Source organism: Pleurodeles waltl, chromosome 6 (genome assembly GCF_031143425.1).
Source record: "Pleurodeles waltl isolate 20211129_DDA chromosome 6, aPleWal1.hap1.20221129, whole genome shotgun sequence".
In the NCBI taxonomy this organism is placed as follows: domain Eukaryota; kingdom Metazoa; phylum Chordata; class Amphibia; order Caudata; family Salamandridae; genus Pleurodeles; species Pleurodeles waltl.
Window position 1 is genome coordinate 589,557,158 of NC_090445.1, and position 21,708 is coordinate 589,578,865.

The window sequence follows — 21,708 nt, forward strand, 5'->3', positions numbered from 1 at the left end:
AAGTGTAGGTGTACCGTATTACTGACTTATTTAATTTAAATAAGCAGTGAGTAATGCAGGCTTATTCTTAATACTCGGTGGCTCTACTTTGTGGCTGGTCTCTAACTCAACATCCTTGAAGTTAAATTGCATTAAAAGGCAGGAAGAATCTGAAGTCTTATGTTGTGAACAGAGCTACCAAGGTAAAGGCCCCTAGTGCAAGATAGATGATTTTCTGAGCTTCAAAATTGTTAGAGGCTTGTGGAGTTCTCCGGTGAGGGAGTCTCCTCTGATTCATAACCTTTATAATGACAATTTACAGCTTTATGTAGCTCGATTCCCAGAGATTTAGAATTTGTTAGATTTCCTCCTAAAATGTGTGCCAGCCATTGTGAAAGGTGCTTGTGGGGGAAGTTTGTGCTGATCCATTGGTAGCTACCCTGGACTCAGGACTCAGTCTTCTTTATGATGATCGCATGAACGACTTGGGAGAGTCTTTTGTGATGATGACAGAAGGAAAAGAGACATTGTGTGGTATTTTGTCAGTCTTCACCTGATGACTCTTATCTTTTTTTTTTTTTTTCGTTTTTGACATTTTTTAATACAACCTTCCAGAGTAGCAGTCTCAACCCAAGAGCATCAGTGTTTGTAACAAAGTTGTTCCCACAAATCACAAAATGGAGATCATCCTCCAATCAGGCTCTTTTCTTGGTTTATTCGCAGGATAATGCTGTGCTTACAAAAACAGAATTGACAACCGCTCCTTGTTATATAGTCTATCAGGGTGGCTAATTTTAGTTGCATTTTAAGTAAAAAAAATCTTGGCCCTATTTGATTAAAAATTATGTATTTCTGAAACGTTTACCACATGAGAGGGCTTTTGCAGGAGCTTTACTAATAAAAGGCCTAGAGGTTTACAACCAGCTTGTCTGAGCATCTGCAGCTGGAACCGATATAGTGACCAAGTAGGCAACTTGTGAGGTGGCTTCACAGTCACCATTGGTCTTGGGCGCTTGAGCTTTAAACAAGAGGATCACTGTAGGGTAGAAATCTTCCTTTGAATTGTACATCTTCCTCCAGATCTTGTATAGAAGATCAGAAGTGCTTTGCTCTGTGGGCCAATAACAAAGTGACTGGTGCCTTTTAAAGACACATTTTTGTTGAGTTGGGTTAGTAAGACTATTGCAAAGCAGTCAGCAACTCAGAAGCAGGCTGTTGCCCTACAATGCACGTTCATGGTAGATTACTAGAAACAATGTTGTCTTCCATAAAACCCACAGTCCGCAAACAGTCACTCCATTCAGTAGCCTCTTCACTCCTTCATTATGGAAGGATTCAGTTTTATCCTTCAGAAGTAGATATTATTATTATGGATACATGTGGTGCTTAGTTACATTGCCCTAGTAATAGAAATTGTCCTTGACATGCTACACCAACAGGTGTTTTTCTCACAAAAATGTTTTTCTGTTGTAGCAAGAGGTGTTACCCCCGAAGTACCTAATAAAAGTTATGATGACATCAAGGCAAATTTGTATTAAGATACTTTCTCTTGGACAAGAGAAATACCAGACCCATTCTATATATCTGAGTTTTAAATGACTACAGTGTTGAGGAGACAGTCTTGTAAAAATACAAAATGGTGACTTTGCAGTCCCGCCCAACTCACCTTCTAGGGGGATTTCATTGTAACTTTTGACCTACAAGACACCTAGTTCTTTTTAATACCCCTGCTATTGTTTCAGTCATTGTTAAACAATAACATGAATCGAATGCCCATTTTGTTGCCATAAATAATCATGTAGCAATAGAAACAGTCATCCAGTTCCCTTGGTTGACTATGCAATTTATACAGTTGTTTTCCCCCTACCCCTTCAGTTACCTCTTACGTTGCAGGCTCTCCATCAATCAACATAGCAGCATCAGTCTCGGGAGTGGTGTACAGAGGTTACCTCTATATTAATATTTTCTGGGGCAGCCCCTCCCTTCGTACACTACCTTTTCAGCGAGCATGCCACAATCCATATCCTTTCTCCATTCTCCGAATTGAGGCCTAGGTCCCCCACCAATGTGCAATGTTGCGTTTTGCAACCATCAGGCCCAAGGTGACCTACGTTTGTTCCATCATGGGCCTGTCTGTGGGGTGCCAGACATTAAAGAGGCACCATTTATCAAGTTCCAATGTTTGTCCACACACATTAGTAATGTAGGCAAGCACATCCCATCAATACTACTGCATCACCGGACCGCTCCATAAAATGTGGAAAAATGTACCCACCTGGCCGCCTTGCCTTTGACAAATATCATTCTGCGCTCTCCCCGTTTTTACCAGTGTAGTGTTGAAAAAATACACCCTGTGTAAAGTTTTTAGTTGCAGCAGGCGAAAGCACAGTCGTATGACAACTTCTTTAAGGCATTCCAGAGCTTCCTGCCATTCATCATCTTCTGCATTTTCTAAATCCCTCTCCCATTGTGTCCGTAAGTGGGTCAAGGCCTCTGGCGTGTTGGCAGTTTTTTTTTTTTATATGTGAGTCAAGTTGCTTTGCAGGACATATTCGTGTGTTATGTTACGTGTGCCAGCCCAGTGCTGCAAGAGCCATGTGCCAAATTTTTAAGGTGCTTGCAGTAGAGCCCTTGTAGATTGTGGAACTCCTTCTGCCATATATAGCCCGTGGGATGCATTGCCCATCTGTCCATCTGACAGTCTTATCATTTGAGCTTCCCAGTAATATGCCTGAATATCCGGGAAAGCAAGATTTTGTGAGGTTAGGAGGGCAGTTTGAGGTGGAACCCCATTCCAGAGATTATCATTTGCAATTCACTTTTGACTTCTTTAAAGTAGGATACTCTGACAGCATAAGGGGTGTTTCTTAAAGCACAGAGAAAGCAGTGTAAATGCATCATTTTAAATAGAGCCACCAGCCCTAGCAATGAAAGGGGCAGAGTCCCCCAGTGTTGAACATCCTATCTAAGATGATTAAATAGCAGTACTGAGTTGGTGACATAGAATTTGTTAGGCTCATGTGTAATATAGATTCCTAGATATCGAAATCTGTCCTGCATCAACTTGGCTGCACAGTCTCGAGGCAAGCCTGTCGCATCTCCATGGAGTATGTCTTTTAGGGATTCCTTCTAATTGATATTGTAGCCCGAGGAGGCACCAAATCGGGTAAGTATTTGCATTATCCTGTCCAGTGATAATGTCGGATTAGAGACGTAAGCAGGATGTTATCTGCATATAGTGAAATCTTGTCTTCCCAGTCCCCTGACCAGCGCAGGCCTCAAATCGGGGGGTCCTGTCAGACCCACGCCGCTAAGGGCTCCAGTGCTAGTACAAATACTAATGGTGAAAGCAGACAACCCTGTCAGGTGCTGTTGCTGGATCAGAAATATTGGGCAGACCCCTCTCTTAACCGTAACCTGGGTTATGCGTTCAGTATGGAGAAGCTTTGGCCAGCTCGGGTATCGCAGGCCAAAGCTCATCTTTTGTAACATGAACATATAGGACCATTCAATGTTGTCAAAGTCCATTTGGACTTCAATGAGAGGACCAGAGTATCTTCCTGTCAGGAAGCAGGCCGGCCCAGGACCCATGGTGATGCCGCAGGTTGCGAGTTGTGTTTCTACCTGGCATGAAGTCAGATTGGTCAGGGTGGACAAAGTTTGTTATCACCTGCACTAAGTGCATAACCATTACTTTCACCAGGTTCTTGATTTCGACGTTTAATAAAAAAAAAATGGCCCTGTTGGATGCACACTCGACTGGTGGTTTCCCATCTTTGTGGATAGCCACCATATTTGCTAGATGATCTCTGGGAAGAGATCCAAGAGTGCAGCTTTCGTTGAACATTTTGAGCCATTAGGGGGCTAATATTCGCTGCTGTTAGCTTATAGAGTTCAATAGGGATTCCGTTTGGACCTACAGGTTTACCTGGGTGTAGCTCATGTATGGCTTTGACTATTTCTTCTTCAGTAAAGTCTCCCTCGAACAATGCTTTGTCCTTCCTCGACAGGCCTGGAAGTTGCAAATCCGCTAAGAATTCACAGGATTCATCTGCCGTAGCAGTCGCTGCTGGCGAGCAATGTTCCCTCTAAATTTTTTTTCCTGTGCCTGCGGTAATGAATGGTCTCTGTGCACTGCAATTAAGCATGCATGCGCCAAGGCGATGCAACAGCTCTCTATGCAAGCGAGTGCAGTATACAATCTAACAAAACCAGTGATGTGTACCACTCCAAAGATTTTATTAAAATCAACAAAAGAAATGGTGGGTTTACATTAATTTTATCTGCATGCAATAGTCGCCTTTGTAACAGTTCACTTATGTCATAGTATCAAAGACTAAAGTGGTCTCACAAGCACCCCAAAGATGACATGCATAACTGATCCCAGTGGCACCTCTGTATTCCAGATACAGCAAAGACAGGACTTGAAAATGTGTACCAGGCGGAACGTGACAGATGACCTAGCGAATATGCATAAGTCTGGCATGGTGGGTGCTTGTAAAATGCTTACGTAGCAGCAGTGTTACTTCAAAGTGCCAGTAGACCACTGCACATTGGTGGTCAGAGTGTTAATACTCATGGGAGGATATAGATGTTCTGATGAAACTTGTCATGCAGTCGGTCAGTTTTGTTTTACTTGAAGTGGGTTCATAAGGATACACTTAAGTCCGTGTAACTGCATAGCTCTTGGCTTTTCTCTTAGCACTGTCTTAGTGGGACGTTATAGCAAAATTCTGAAGTAATGTGATATAAACATTGAACAAATGCTTGGGAAATCCATATTGCTATGCAGGTCACTTCAATATTTGAGAAAGAGAAGACGGAGATTTACAAAAGTCTTTTAAGGGAAATTAATTTTCTCATCAACCTACACTGGAATGGATGATTATGTATTTGGTTTAAAATATTGGGACGTGCTTGCAGCACACGAAAACTCAAAGCTTGTGCAAAGTACTTGCCATTTCTAATAACTCATTGAAACAATATTCTCCAAATTATTCCCAAACAAGGTTGTTACCTGGCTGTTTTTTTACTGGCCAAGTCTGTGTTTTTATGTCCAGGATGGTAAAAATATTTGGAAAAGCATTAAAATAAAGTCTTTTTTCTCTTCTTAAACGTGAACCGTAATAGCAAACACATAACGTTTAACACAAAAAAGCTGTCTAAATCGTTTCAGAATTATTATTAATATAGCAAACAGGGGGATAATTGCCATGTTACCAAATAATCTTGAGTTTACAAAAAATATTTTCCACCTAGTAGCCTTTGGCTTTTCTTAACAGCAAAACAAAAAACAAAAAGGCCGGTATTTTTTTTCTAAGAAATGTGGCAAAACTAGGTAAATGTGAAAGTAATACTAGGTGTATCTTTTGATACAACATTGTTACTGAACCGTAATATCGCTGTAAATGAGAACTCATGGTGTGAATTTCAGGTTATCTGACATTTACTGCAGGATGAAAAATAGGCAGACGAGCATATTGGTAGATAAATGAAGCAAATAACCCACAGTCTGATATGCCCACTCTGGTGTGCTGTTTTTAAATCTCGTCAAAATCTGCATGTTTAATTCAAAATCAAGCCAGCCCACTGGCTACTACCTATCAATACACTTTCAAAGACTTACAGAGTCTGTAATGATGGCTTTTTACTTTTCGTCCAGGTGCATCAGTTAATAAAGATACTGTTGAATTGCACCTCTCCAAGGCTGAGGGACTCTGTAAACTCACGATTGATTATGCAATAAATGGATGCCCTTGGACTGAGGATGTGAGGTTAAAAAATTAAAATAAATAACCTCGTTTATTCCTAATATTTTGTACAAAAACACACGGAAGGGTAAACAATGAAAAATAAAATGATTTGTTTGACTTTCAGGTTGCTTATTTCACCAGAGGCTCAATTACCTGCATTAAAAGTTCTTGTTGTCAGAATACATTCAATCATACTAATTGAACATGATATACAATTATTTGTTTAACTTTGTGCTGCATCAGTATAACATTCAAAACACCTCTTACAATCTTTGATGTCATTATGCCAATTCTGCACGATCATGTCCCTCTTTTCTGTATGCTGAAGCAGGTGAAAAGGTTGAATATTAAATAGCACAGCATGAGGTGATCTTTTGGGGTCAAGGTAATTAAACATAAGTGTATGATAATGTGTCAGCCTTCATTTAAACAGGCCCTGCAAAGAAGAAAACTTACCTTGACCAGGTGCTTTAGTGTGTGCAGTGTGCGCACTACTGTGAAGGCTCTGGGGAAAAGTAGGCTGCGCACACACTCAGCTTACAGGGAACATAGCGGGTGAGTACAGTTGGGCGTAATAAGTAGCAAAAGCGTCTGCTACTTCTTACTTTCTGATGGATACACCTACCTGTGGATGCCTCACCAAAAGAATTCTCCCCTCGCGCCAGCCTTCGACGGAAATTTCTTCTAGCTCTGCACGTCGACGATGACTTCACAATCGCCGGACTCCACGCGACGCCACATGACGTCATCCAGGCAATAAGAAGCCCTCGTCGACGTGCAGACGTCAGTTCCCTTTTTTCCGTGCCCGAATAACGGTTGTTTCTTCGAGGCTCACAGGGAGCTACTGTTACCAACTATCGGTTACGATGTCGCAGCCTAGAAAATCCGGCTTTAAACCTTGTAACCAATGCGGGGGTCGGATGTCGGTTACCTACCCCCACGATAACTGCCTCTGGTGCCTTAGTTCAGATCATGAGTTCGAGGCGTGCGGTTCGTGCCAGCGCATGAACCCTAAGGCGCTCAAAGAAAGAGAGGCGAAGTTCCAAGAAAAAGAGGCGTCATAGGAGGGAGTCTTCGTCGAGATCCTCGAGGTCTCGCCATCATCATAGTGGCTCTCGGTGCCATCATGGATCTCGGCGCCGATCGAGCAAGGGTCGGTCCAGGTCTAGATCGGCTTCTCCGTTGGCTCGGCGTCGTCCGAAGTGGGAGATAAGCCAGACGTCACCCCTCCTCCCCCGGCGAACCCGACGTCACCCGGGTCGGTCTTTGAGGTCGAGCCTCTCCAGAGGCCTGAAGGTTCTCCTGGCCAGGAGTTACCCGGACCCTCTTCGGCAGCTTTGCCGGTACAGCAACAACAGTACCCGGCTTTCCCGACTCCGGGATCTGATCCTGCAGCGTTTTTTAATGCTATGTTTAACATCTTTGCTTCCATGGCACCGGGTGGAAGTCACGCAGGTCCGTCTGGTCCTTTGGCCTATGATTTGGGTGTTCCATCGTCTTTCATGTCGGCGCCGTTCACCCCGTTTATGCCTACTGCGTCTGAAGCGGCGCCGATGACTACGTCGGCCAGGATGGCTACACCGGTTACGGCGCCGGTGGATTCGCCTCGGATCCCATCGACGTCTAGGATCGCTGTTGTGCCAGAGCCTCCGGCTTCAGAAGGATCCGAGGCTCGGCGCCGACGGAGGTCTTCGGCGTCGGCTGACGCCTTGTCGACTCCAGGCTTGGAGTCCAGACTTAGATCAAGGCGTCTGGCCCTCCGTCTTTTGGAAGAAGAAGAGTACGCCAGGCAACACCTGGAGGAAGGAGAAGTTGTTGAGCCCTCAGGTGACTTCCAGGGTCTAGACTCAGCTAGCGGCCTGGACACTACCCCGGAGTGAGATCTAGCTTCTCCTGGGGAGATCACGGAGGAGGCAGCTACGTTCCATAAGGTCATTCGTAAGGCTGCAGACTTTTTGGATATTACTCTTCCCACCGCGGAGGTTAAGAGAAATTTGTTGACTGAGGTTCTCCATCCAACATCTGCTTCTGCTGAGCCTCTTCTTCCATTCAATGAGGCTCTGCTGGACCCTATAAAGGATATTTGGATGAAGCCTGTATCCACCGCTGCAGTCAACAGGGCGGTGGCTCGGCGTTACAGGACGTTTCTCTCCAGGCAACCAACTCCGGAGAGCCTTGTGGTCCAAGCATCATGTTCTTCCAGATCCTCTCCTGGCTCGTTTCCTGGGGTTCCTGCTGATAGAGAGTCTAAAAAGATGGACCATACGGCTAAAAAGACTTTCATCGTGCAGTATGGCCTTGAAATCTTCTAACGCCACATGTATACTGGGTCGTTACATACATGCCCTTATGGAAGAGGCAAAGGGCCATCCTAATGTATCACAGGAGATGCAGCAACTCTTTTCGGATGCTCAAGCGGCTGCGACGCAAGTCATCCAGTCTGGTTTGGACACTTCGGACTCGGTTGCTAGGGCTATGGGCACGACCATAGTCTCTAGAAGGCAGTCTTGGCTCAGATCATCTGGCTTCTCGACGGACGTGCAGGCTACGCTCCTGGATCTCCCGTTTGATGTGGAAAGGCTTTTCGGTTCTAAGGCTGACTTGGCCTTAGAACGCTTTAAAGAGAGTAGAGCAACAGCTAGATCCTTGGGACTCCAGACTTCGGCCTCATCCTCCTTTATAGGCTTTCGCAGATTTAAAGGTTTTGGTCGTGGTTCCTTTCAAGGAAGACTGCAAGGACCACAACAAACTGCTTCTACCCTGCCTTACAGATCTTTCAGGGGCAGGGGCAGAGTCCGTACGATAGGAGCCACCTTGCAGCACTCTGCCTCTTCCTCGGGAGGGGTGCAGCAAGGAAAGCAGCCATAGTCCTCCGCCATTCCCTGTCCATTCGTCTCCAGTAGGGGGGGAGACTTTCCCTTTTTCTTCCAATGTGGGAGGTCATAACATCAGACTCCTGGGTCATCGACATTGTGAAGAAGGGGTACGCTCTTCCCTTTCGAGAATTTCCTCCCACCCACCCTCCCCGCCCATCCTTCCGTTCAGAAGATCATCTTCTCCTGTTGCAGCAGGAGGTGTTATCCCTATTACAAAAAGGTGCAATAGAGTTGGTTCCCGAGCAAGAGAGGGGTCAGGGGTGCTATTTAAGATACTTTCTGATTCCCAAAAAGGATGGTCGGCTAAGACCGATTTTAGACTTGAGGATTTTGAATTGGTTCCTCAAACAGGAAAAGTTCAAAATGCTGACCCTCTCACAGGTTCTTTTGGCGTTGAACGAAGGGGACTGGATGGTGTCGGTCGATTTGCAGGATGCATATTTTCATATTCCGATCCTCAGATCGCACAGGAAGTATCTCCGTTTTGTGGTGGGATCACAACATTATCAGTTTGCGGTCCTCCCGTTTGGTCTTACTTCAGCACCTCGAGTCTTCACGAAGGTGATGGCGGTGGTAGCGGCAGAGCTCAGAAGAAAGGGGATCGCTGTGTTTCCCTATCTGGACGATTGGTTGATCAAAGCCAGTACTCCAGAGCTCGTGCGGTGCCATCTCCAGTCGACGACTCAACTGTTGTACGACTTGGGGTTTTCAGTCCATGTACCCAAATCTCACCTGGAGCCCTCTCAACGCCTCCTGTTCATAGGGGCAGTATTGGACACGACATTGAATCGAGCCTTTCCTCCGCCATAGCGGGTTCAGGACATACAGGCTTTGATTCCAGTGTTTCGAAATGGAGCGGTAGTTCCAATCCTCAAAGTCCTTCGTCTGCTCGGTCTGTTTGCTTCTTGCATACTGTTGGTCACTCATGCACGCTGGCACATGAGGGCTCTCCAGTGGTGCGTCTGCAGGCAGTGGTTTCAGCACAAAGGGGATCTCAAGGACTCGATAAAGATCTCCAGAGACACTGCAGTGGATCTTCAATGGTGGGCAGCGGTCGGCAACCTGTCTCAAGGAAGGCCGTTTTCGCTACCCAAACCAGTGGCCTCTGTGGTAACGGATGCTTCCACTCTAGGGTGGGGAGCTCATCTGGGGGACCTGGAGATCAAAGGCCTTTGGTCTCCAATAGAACAGAAATTACACATCAATCTGTTAGAATTGCGGGCAGTACGGCTGGCACTCAAGGCCTTCCTCCCGTCCATTCGCAGTCAGTCAGTCCAGGTTCTAACGACAACACGACTGCAATGTGGTATATAAACAAGCAGGGAGGAGTGGGGTCGTATCTTCTCTGCAGAGAAGCTCTTCGACTCTGGTCCTGGCTTCAGGACCACAAGATCTGCTTGATTGCTCATCATTTGGCCGGAGTCCTGAATGTGCGTGCAGACATTCTCAGTCGACGCAGTTCGGTCGACCACGAGTGGCGTCTTCATCCAGATCTGGTTCTGTAAATCTTCCAGATGTGGGGATATCCACAAATAGATCTGTTTGCCACTCAAGAGAATGCGCAGTGCCCGCTATTTTGCAGCCTCCAGTATCCGGTGCAAGGAGCTTTGGGGGATGCGTTTCAGATGACCTGGAAGGGTCAGTTGCTTTACGCGTTTCCCCCCCATACCCTTGATTCCTCGAGTTCTCAGGAAGATCGGCCAAGACCAAGCCCAAGTCATCCTAATAGCTCCGGATTGGCCGAGAAGGGTGTGGTATTCGGACCTACTCCAACTCTCTGTGCCCTCCGCTCCGTCTCCCTTGCAGGGTGGACCTCCTCTCGCAGTCGCAGGGGCAGATTCTACACCCCCACCTCCAGAGCCTGCATCTTCATGCCTGGAGATTGAACGGGGCAATATGAGTTCCTTTTCTCTCCATCCAGATATTGTGGAAGTTATTCTATCGGCCAGGCGACACTCCACCAAGTCAATCTATGCGAATCGTTGGGCTAAGTTTACAAGCTGGTGTGGAGAGAATAGTTTAGATCCTTTAAAAGCTGGTTTATCTGGCATTTTGTCATTTGCACTCTTAACAGTGGCAACTGAAAAACCTTTCTGTGCTAAATAAAGGTTATCTGTCTGCACTATCTGCTTTTCTGTGCCTTCCTGATCAACCATCCTTCTTTAAATCACCAATTGTTTTAAAGTTTCTAAAGGGACTTACTAATAAGTATCCGCCCACACCATTCGTTATGCCTCAGTGGGATCTTAATTTGGTTTTAACTTTTCTTATGGGGGCCCCGTTTGAACCCATGCACTCTTGTTCTTTACGATTCCTAGTATTTAAAACTGTTTTCCTGGTGGCAATAACATCTGCCAGAAGGGTTAGTGAGCTTCAGGCTCTAACTGTAGAAACCCCATTCCTTTCCTTCTTCAAGGACAAACTGGTGTTGAGGACCAAGGCGGCTTTCCTACCGAAGGTTGTTACACCCTTTCACCTGGGGCAGTCAATTACGCTCTCTTCCTTTTACCCTCCACCTCACCCATCCAAGGAGGAAGAGAGGCTCCACCGGCTGGATCCACGAAGAGCGCTGAGCTTCTACGTCGCCAGGACGAAAGAGTTCAGACAGGATGAACAGCTCTTCGTTGGATACGTGGGGAAGAGGAAGGGTAGAGCGGTCCACAAGAGAACGCTATCCAGGTGGGTCATTCTGTGTATTAAGATCTGCTATTCTTTGGCGAAGAGAGATCCACCTGTGGGGCTTCGTGCCCATTCCACCAGGGCCAAAGCGGATTCATCAGCTTTGGCTAGAGGTGTTCCTGTGGCTGACATCTGCAGGGCAGCGACCTGGGAATCCCTCCATACTTTTGCCAAGCATTACTGTTTGGACTCTGAGGTCAGGAGGGATGGCCATTTTGCTCGCTCGGTGCTGAAGGATTTCTTGGTTTGACCATTCGGGCACCTACCACCGGAGGTTATACTGCTTGGGGACTCTATTCTTTTGGTGAGGAATCCACAGGTAGGTGTATCCATCAGAAGAATAAGTTACTTACCTTCGGTAACGCTTTTTCTGGTGGATACAGTAACTACCTGTGGATTCCTCACTGTCCCACCCACCTCCCCGTTGCCTGACTGGTCAAACCAAGATCTCTTTAGGTGCGCATCCTTGGTCTTGTATATATGTATATAGTTTTTTCATGCATACAGTTGTATTCATTGTATATACTTTTCCTTTGCAAATTAAGATAGTGAAAAGGACATTTTGGACTGGAATTATACATATATATATTTACTTCTATCTCGAATTAGAGCATTCATACCTGCTATTTATATTGAGTTTTATACTAAATGTTTTATTTTCATCTATTCTGGATGAATGTGTGCTCTTTAGGTTAACCTGTTCGCCTCTAGGGCACGTAAAAAAAAATGGTGAAAACTGACGTCTGCACGTCGACGAGGGCTTCTTATTGCCTGGATGACGTCATGTGGCGTCGGGTGGAGTCTGGCGATTGTGACGTCGACGTGCAGAGCTAGATGAAATTTCCGTCGAAGGCTGGCGCGAGGGGAGAATTCTTTTGGTCAGGAATCCACAGGTAGTTACTGTATCCACCAGAAAAAGCGTTACCGAAGGTAAATAACTTATTCTTCTCTCACAATCTCACCTGTGAGAATATCTTAAGACCCAGCGGTTGGCTCTTTCATGTCTTTTGAGCCAGGCCTGGAGTTTCCCGGCTCTATCTCCGGCCTCATAGTTGGTGCTGGTATGCTCAAGAGCCAGTCTTGGCCGCGTTGGTCGCTACATCCCTATTCTCTCTCTGCTTCAGACTAAGTGTGTGTTGAATACTCTGGTCCGCCTGGCTCGCAATTTTGGACTCTAGTACAGAATTTCCTGTTCTGGTGTTTCCATTTGTGCCCTTTTGTCCTTTGTATGCCCTGCAATCCGTGAGAGGCCCTGCCCCTTTACTACAGTTTTGAATGCTTCCCAAGGGTCTGAGCGTAAGTCACCGATTAGGCATTTTCAGTGAAGTAGTGTTCAGTGGCTTTACAGAGATCCTCCCATACATGAGGTACCCTGAAATTCCAAGGATGTAGCATATGCCTTTTTGTTCCCTCCTATCTGAGAGACTGTTCATCGCCTGCAGCGGGGAGTGATCTGAACTACCTCTGGCTCGGTGTCTGGTCTTGTGGAAATGGGGATTGTAATGCGCTAATGTAAAGATGTAGTCAATACGAGAAAGGCTACTATGTGCCCCTGAGGGAAAAGTATATTGTTTTGTCATTGGAATGTCAGAGCACCATACATCCATGAGTCCCGGAGCAGACATGAAGTCAGCCAGTGGCTGGTGAGAGGACCCATCCCTTTTTTAGTGCCAATCAGTAAGATACCCTCTCGAAGACAAAGAAGTGTCTTACTCAGCTCCAGAAACGTGAGTGCATGTAACAGCGGTGGGACATATACCAATATTATGTTAACAGGTTTATCCTCCCACATTCCGCATATTGCCACGTAGCAGCCCTGGGTGTCTGTAAAAGTATGGTGAACAGTTGGGGATAGTGCTTTCCTCAGCAGGATGCCCACCCCTCTGGAGCTGGTTGAGTACACCCCATGGACAGTCATTATGTAGCCCCAGCGGTTCAAGCCTTGGCACGTATTCCCTTTAAGTTGAGACTCTTAATGAGGACCAAGTCACGGGATTGTTGCTTGACGCATTGAAGGGCAACTCTTCATTTGACTTTATCCACTAATCCGTTGACATTCCAGGGGATCAGTTTTATGCTGGACTCTGTCCTTGGGGCAGCCATATGTACCCCGAGGTATTATATAGTGTGCCCAGATGTCTAGTCCTAGATGAATGTAGGTGTCTGGGGGGTCAAGGGGGGTTACTGTGCGTCTTTCAGGAGTGGATCCTGTATAGCTTGCAACGAGTAACAAAACCAGTAACATAAGCAACATAGAAAATAAACAGCTAATAAAGTCCCGATAGTCCAACCTGCCCCCCCCCCCTCCGCATAATGAACCATCAACTGCCTGCATCCTCAACTTTGCAGGGCACCTGTCAGCAAATAACATCTTACTAAGAGTGGGAGACTGTAACCAGCACCAAGAATCTATCCACCCGGGTCCCTCCAGTAAAACGAGTATTTTTTTCAAAAGTAGGGGTGCAATTATCAGTCATTGTTCCAGCCCCCTTTCGCTGGCTGCAGTGGGTTCAGGGCAGAGCACCGTGATTGCGGGCCTTGAGCGACCCAGATCTCCTGTGCCGAATCTTTCTGTCTCAGCATAGTGTGACTCCAGGAGATTCCTCTCATGATAGGTGTGGTTTTCTCTGCTGGTCAGGATCGATGGTCTGGTGAGCAGTTGGGATGTGACTGCAAGGCTTCACTGTCTCTTTGCAACTCAGCTGTGTCGGTTTCGCAGCACTTCTGATCTGGCGAAGGTCGTGGTTTAGCACTTCCTACTTGTCTCCAGCCAGTCCCATACCTCAGCAGGGTTCCCAAGACACCTAGTTTATCTAACTATATCAAAGTTGCAGGTATTTTATTAAATTATTTTTGGTATAATACAATTAAGTATCTTCTCTAATTAGGACGATTGCTGAAAGGTACCTCGGGTAGATGTGCGAGGTCTTTTCAGGTGAACCACAGATCTGCTTACCCATTGGAGTCTCGAAACCGAAGCAATCCGTGCTGACCTCCTAGCTACAAGTGAAGTTTTAAGGAGCCCTGTTGAATTCCTAGGAGAGAGATGCCTGCAGTTTGTGTGGATAATGGGATCATCTGATAGAACAGATTGGTGTAATTGCGAGTATCATTCCTGGGTCTCATGTCATGCATTTTCTTGATGCCTGGTGGTCTGTTACTGATGATACCTCTACAGGTGTGTCTCCAGTTTTAGTGGGCCCAGATTTCAAGAAACCGGAATTACGTCCTGCACATTTCCTTGAAAGTAAAGCTAGCTAACAAAATTGAGTGCACTTTTGTAACCAATATGCAAATGCGATCTTCAATTCTTGTCCTGGAAAATAGTATTAATCATTAAGATTTCTGCCTAGAGGATAAAGGAAACACAGGCTTCCACTCCGGGCCCCTTCTCTCCACTCTAGGCCCTGTCTCTCCATGCCCCTCCACGCCCCTCCAGGCACCTCTGCTATACTGGACTCCATACCACAAACGTGGCATGCTGATTAGTAGAGCATGGCTTAAACATATTGCATAGGTGTGACCTTTTGACTTTGCCGGTGCTTGCATTTTCGAGCATTCCTGTAACTGCTATGAATTGCTAGTCCTTGTTGTGTGGCCCCACATTTGGCTCTGCGTCCATATTTTTTTTAAATTACTTATTACTGTTGCAGTCAATAGTGTTAAACTATCTTAAGCATTAAATCAACTGCCAGCGCTGAAAAATGCTTGCAGCTGTTATGCTTGTAAATTTTAAAATGTTCTTTTTTTTTTTTTTTTTCAACAGGCTGGCGTAAAAGGAACCTTGGGCAGATTAGTTGGTGTGTTTGAGGTAAATATGAAGAAATTACTGTTATTAAATGTTCTAGTTAATGCACTCGACCTCCATTGCTTCCACAATTGTTAATTAGTTTCAGCTCTCCGGCTAAGCATGTATTGATGCCATAGTCTGAAGATGTAATATGTTGGCACCCCTTCACTATTGTTGCTTGGCTTCTTTTGTGACCTTTTTCTTTTTAAATATTTGAGATACTTTGGTCAGGAATACTGTACAAGGATTAAACATGGTTATCGCTGTGATTTTTTCAGTACACGAGAATTTCGCAATGTGTAGAAATCTTCAGATTTGCAGGTATGCATACAGAACTCTTGTAGTGTTTGTCCATTGTAGCTAGGGAACTGAGTGCTGGAAAGCTGTTCCATGATGGGTTTGCATCCAGGTGATCACTGTTGTTGAATCGGGCACACAACACCATACGTTTATTTTGAAGGCATTGGGGTGGAGTAGGTTGGAAGCAGGGGCTTGGGGTGGTCACCTACAGCACCTATACCCGTTCTGAGGTAGGTAACATTCTCTGATTTTAGCAGCACTTCTCTACCCAATTTCTATTTTTCAAGAGAGGATGACATACATGTGCTGCTTGTTTTTAATATCAGTTGAGCTGACCAAATGTTGGATGGGTCTTTCATTCAGACTGAAGCTGACCATTAAAAATTTACAGTTTCTGTGGCAGCTTCTGTCTGACTTGTGTGCCATAACATTAAATGTTTCCTTGAAGCAGTGTCTTCAATCTGAATGTGTGTGATTAAGATTCTGGGTGCCTCTTCTCCAAAGCATGCACTAATACATGCATATCAAACATGGGTCCAGAAGGAATGGTTTGGTCGCAGAGTTTCATGATTTTCTCTGTGTGAATGATTTTCATTCAGACTCATAGGAAATGTCTTATTTGCATGTCTTGAAGCGCTTGGCTCCTCACAGATTCCCAAAGTTTTCCTCACAGAAATGTGAGGAAATGTGTGTTTTAGCCAAAGTTTGAGATTTACAGGGCATTGTAGGTACACAAATGGTGTAGTATGATTGGGAAGCACACCACCTGAACTGCCCCCCCCCCCCCGTTTCCCCAAGATGTCTAGTTTTCAGAATTGTCTGGTTCTGGAAGGTTTTTCCAGGTGGCATCCTTTCCAAGCCCAAAAAGTGCAGTTGTTCACCATTGCAGGTGGGACAGTGTAGGGAGTTGGCCATATTCTCTTGGCCCATGTAAAAACAGTACCAAAAAGAATCAAATGTCATCTCTTTCCATGAGGATGGGATGCTTTAGTCTGCAGGGGAGCCAGAAAGACTGTTGAGGTTTTCGGGATGAGTGTGCACAGCCTGATGTTAGGATGGGCAAAACCCATCCCATTATTTTATTAAAAAATATAAATATTCAGGTAAATACCTCCATCTGCCCTCCAAGGGAGGAGGGGGCAGAAGGACTTTTGCCCCATTCAATTGAGATGAGATCATAGCCATGTCCATGGTAGGTAGCCCCCACGCCTATATTTAAATAAGAAAAAAAGCATTTGCTTCTGGGCTGAGCGAGGGTAATTACCATCAGAAAGACTTACCTTATTCATTTGGGATGGGGCATGGCCGTGCCCTGGTGGACAGGCCCCACCACTATATTTGTATTTAAAAAACAAATAAAAAATCCCAGGGTCTAGTTGGTTTTCTGCCTAATTCTACCCCCCACCCCCAATCTGCCCAGGAGAGGGAGGGGTGGTAGAAAGACTGTTGTTTATGAGCATTAGGGCTGCTGACATGGTAATGCTTGGTGGGCAGCCCCCACCCCTATATTTTTATTTTATTTTAAAATAAATCCCTTGTGTCTAGTGGACGTTCTGTGGTAAATACCCCCATCTGCCCTCCAGGAGGGGCAGAAAGACTGACAGTTTTGAGGGTTGTTGGGGCAGCATAAGCCCTTGCCAAAAAGGGCTGCTCCCCCTTTTCTTGGTGGCTATTGTGTGGGTCCCGGCATGGGGATCGCTCTCCTGTGGCAGTCCCAAACCAGTAATCCACTTTGCAGAGGTCCCATTGGAAAGTGGAAATTATCCTCTTTCCAGCAGTACTGCCCTTGGGAGAATCAATGCTCAGACGTGGAGGTGCTGATATATGCCCCCTGAGCACTGATTCAGTGAAAGTAAAACAAGCCCAGAAGCTCCCTTTACATTCACTTTTAGGAATAATGACATCAGCGAGCCCTGCGCACTGATCATCATTCCAAAGTGTTTTAAAAAACACTTGGGCTGCTCGAGAAGCTCTTCGTGAGCTGCCTCAAAAAAAGGAAACACTGTGGTGCAAATCACCAGAGGGTTCTTTCTAAGCCTCCCCATTGTCCGCCCGTGGCTGAAAACGCACTGGGAAGGGAGTGCGCTACAGCTGCACTTAAGGGGTAAATCAAAAGTTTGGCTTTGCCAAGTCTTGTGGTATATTACATCATTTATTGTCCTACTCCCTACAGATTGCTCATACTTGTATCTGCTTCACGACTGCCAACAATAATTTTAAATGTAACCTCATGCGACAAATAACGCAGACAGATTTCATTTTGTCATTCATTATACTTAAATATCAGTTGAAATGTAGAAGGCCTGTGTGAAAAGGTAAACTTACCCTTATCACTTCCATATCAGTTAAGACCATTAACATCTAGTGCTGTTAAACACATATGCATGATTACCTGATCATCCAGAAGTGCTAGCACCTACTTTAGTCAGAGGTCTTCAGACTGGGGGGCCGGCCCCCTTAGGGGGCCTCAAGTGATCCGGGAGGGGGGAAGCTCTGGCCAAAAGAAGCATTATACAGATAACAGCCTTTGTTTGAAACCGAAGCATGTTATTGCATTTTTAAAAAGGTAACAGTACTTAGCTGCAATGTTCAAATAGGTCTAGACATATTTGAACATTGCCATCTTTACAAAATAATTGTGAACAATTCTGAGGGGGGAGGCGATGACTTATTTTTTAACTGGGGGTGCAGCATTAAAACGTTTAGAGGCCACTGGTCTAGAGCATTCAAAGTTGAAATAAGTCTGGGATTTGTTGCAAAGCCATTTCCAGACAATATTAAGTCCATAATTCAGTGGTGAGAATGATTTTTTAAAAATAAAATTAGAAAAGTTCAAAAGCGTTGTCAGATGACCCAGGAAATTCACCCCAACATCATGCTATTTGTTGCTTGTAGAAATTCCAAAGTGCCCAAGTTACATCCAGAGATTTCCAGATTTCTATCAACATGATAAATGTTAGAGGTCACAAATCAATCACTGGGACCGGGAAAATACTGAACAAATTCAAACCATGTGTTCAACAGCTAAGGCTTAGCTGAGTGTGGAGAATGAAACGGGTCGACCGAGATAACCTGTGATTGAATAGTTGGAAATGATAGAATCTGAATTATGGGCAATTCCAAGCTTGGATCTCAACCCTGTTTAGATTCTTTGGCAGATTCTAAAGAAGTTGGTATATAAACAAATACCCAAAAGCATCACCCACTGTGAAAACAGTTTTGTAATCAGAAGTGGGCCAAAATTTCTTAGAGTTGATTTGAGAGACCAATAAACTCATACGAGATACCTTTACTTCAAGTTATTGATTCTAGATGGGCTTCCTTATGCAGCTGATCGACAGGTTACATTTATTTTTCACCTACGTTTACTTAATGTTCTTGATTTCCTCACCCCTTCCTCCCTCAACCCCCCAGTATATAATGTCAAATGGAAATGTGTGTGTTATCACATTAGCTTTGTCTGTTATATAATTTGTGGAGGCTGTGCTTTGTCTTCTGAAAGAGAAAAGGGCTAACATTATAGGCTTCACAGTAAATGATATTTTTCCTTATGTTATCAACAACAAAACAAATTACTTACTGGTCTACAGCTTCTTCACTTGTCATCTTGAGCACAGTCATTCAGAGGTCTGTGTGTACTGCTTTGAAAGTGAGAAATCTGGCAACTTTCACATGCCTTCTGTGTCAATACTGTGTTTATTTTTTTATAGTCACCAGTCCTGCATCCGTTTAAGTAACTAGCCTCCACCTAGTAACTTTCTAGTTGCTCTGCATAGGAAAATCCGACATTACTCGTAAATCACGCTTTGCATCCTAAATCTAGAATTAAATGATCATGTTTTGAGTAATTAAGCCACAGAGGGGATCCATGTATACAATTTGTTTGAAAATGGTTACCATCTCAGTTTGACACACTAGGTAGCATACTATATTACTTCTTGTTTCAGAGCCATATTCAGATTTTGTATTCTGCCAGATTTGTACATAAGCCTAAATTGAACAAATCATCACTGCAGGCTTATAATTTGATGACGGCGGTTGACCTAACGCATGCTAATACATCTCAGGCATTGGAAATGAGATCATGCATCTGTTGGGAAGTGGATTAATGGTAAGGGCAGGTAAGTACCTACACTTAGCAACAGGCCACTAACCTCCAGTTAGTTCTCAAAAAATTAAACCCAGCTCAACCCTTAGTAGCTTGGCAACGAGTGACCAGGCTTAACTTGAGACAAGTGTGCAAAGCATTTAAAAATCACAAAACAGTAAATAAGTACAACAGAATAAAAATCCAACTCCAATTGATAAAAATCGATTATATTTTTATCTTTAAAATGACACTAAAAGGCGTAAAATCGGATAAGAGGAACTGGAGCTATGAAGTTTTAAATAATTCGTGTTTTTAGTAACTAGAAACAAAAAGCGCCAATCCGGTCGCCCCTTACCCGGGGCAAAGTCAAAGTTTAAGGCCGGCTGTGATGGAGCCCTGCTCGGCTACAGCAAGCAAGAGGACTTGGTCAAAAGTTTTCCTTTGGACTTAGTCATTTTCTTGAAGATTTTCTTCAGTGGGACAAAGTCGTCAGTCTGATCTGACCGCCCTGGTGCCCTTCCTCGGATACGCATCGCAGGAGACCACGGTGAAGATTTCTACGGACTTAGATGATTTCTCTAGACGAAAATCCTCAACCGGGTCAAACCTGAATATTGATCTGACGTCCCTGGAGCCCTCTTCAGATTACTTTCTACGTTCGGACTTACTCACTTTTTTGGAGATTTTCTTCAGCGTGATAAACCTGCAAGTCAGCCCGGGTCGGAGTTGAGGCAAGCCGGCTAGACTGACTGTGGCGGGTCGGTCCCTCTATGGAACTTTTTCCAAAAAGTTCACTAGTCTTCTCCAGACTTCTGGATCTTCTTCCAGAAGGTCTTTGAAGGTCCTTTAGGAGGTCCACAGCTCATTCCAAGGTTCCAGAAGTTCTGAGTTGCTCCTTGAGGGTGCGGACTCTAACTCCCAGAATGCACCTGGATCAAACTCCAAAATGGCCACTGGACAGTGGTCAGTTGGTCAGTTTCAGGATTTGATGCAGGGGACTCTGGTTAGCTATTTTTCACCTGGATCAAACAGGGGGTCCCTCCTTCAACCAGTTGAAGCAATGCAAAGTCATTGTTTTGGTGAAGGCCAATTGTGCGGCTGGTGCAGTCCTTCATAGTGCAGTGTCCAGGTGCAGGTCAGGGGTCCAGCAGGGCAGTCCTTCTGATGTTCTCCCTTGTAGGAATCTGAGGTGTGGGCGCAGTTCTGCCATATTTATCCTTGCTCCGGGGTGGAGAGCGGGGGTGGGGGTCCTTGGTATGCAGTCACAGGTAGGCTTGTTCCCCCTTTGACCACTTCATGGGAAGTGTGCCAGAATCAATCCCATGGAACAACATTAATCAAATTCAACATGGCTTAATGTGACTTTTAGAGGTTAGATTGGCTGAGTCCACCCAGTAGTGTGGCTAAAAATCCTAAAAACACCCCTCTCCTGCCCTCTTCTAATCTAATCAAGAAAGCACCTAATTGTCTGGGGTTGCAGAATGTGATGGAGGTGCTGGGCTGCTCCAGATGTCTTCCCTGCCTTTGAAGAGCAGTTCCCCCTCCATCCTGTTCCCCCATCTGCTGAGGAAGATCTCCTCCAGGCACATCCTTTGTGTTCAGCCCCAGGCCATTTCACACTTCATCAAGACAGCCTGGCTAATCAGAGAAGGGCACTATAGAGCTGAAGTTGGCAACTTTCAGATAGAGGTTTAAAACTCTTTACCTGAACTAGTTATACTAAATCCAACAATTGCGAGTTGTGGGATTAATTATAACAATTAATTTGAAAACAAACTGAAGGTACCTGGGGACTTTGTTAATTTAAATACAGTCTCCCCATTTTAGCCAATGGAGGCCATTCACTACAGTGAGGGAAAAATACATATGGCCATTTTACCGCACCTGGGCTTATAAAACAATTTTCATAAGGTCCCTGCTTATAGTTACGTGGCGCCCAACCAAAGGGGCACACCTTAGGGGTTGACTTATATGTAGAAATAAGGTAATTTAAGACTTTAGAAGTACGTTTAATTCCAAAGTCGAATTTGCATATAACTTTAATTTAGAAGCAGCCTGCAAGGCAGGCCTCCATTTAAAATGACCCTAGGCACCTCAGCAATTGCACCTATGGGTACACTACCTGTGCTTTTGTCTCTAAACCTACATGCGCTACCATATACTTGGGACTTATAGGTAGGTTGACAGCCAGCTATAATTAGCCTAATTTGCATACTCATTGTACACAGAGCACAGACCCTG

At 44.9% G+C, this 21,708-nt stretch overlaps 1 protein-coding gene across 2 annotated transcripts in view; it reads left to right on the top strand.

Annotated features, from left to right (window-relative positions):
* Positions 1 to 21,708, top strand: part of NUDT3 (nudix hydrolase 3) — a 255,460-nt gene that overhangs the window by 173,598 nt on the left and 60,154 nt on the right. For both annotated transcript variants that reach the window (XM_069238841.1, XM_069238842.1), the window contains exon 3: positions 15,054 to 15,098. In XM_069238841.1, the coding sequence (XP_069094942.1) occupies positions 15,054 to 15,098 (45 nt within the window). The remainder of the gene's footprint in view (positions 1 to 15,053; positions 15,099 to 21,708) is intronic.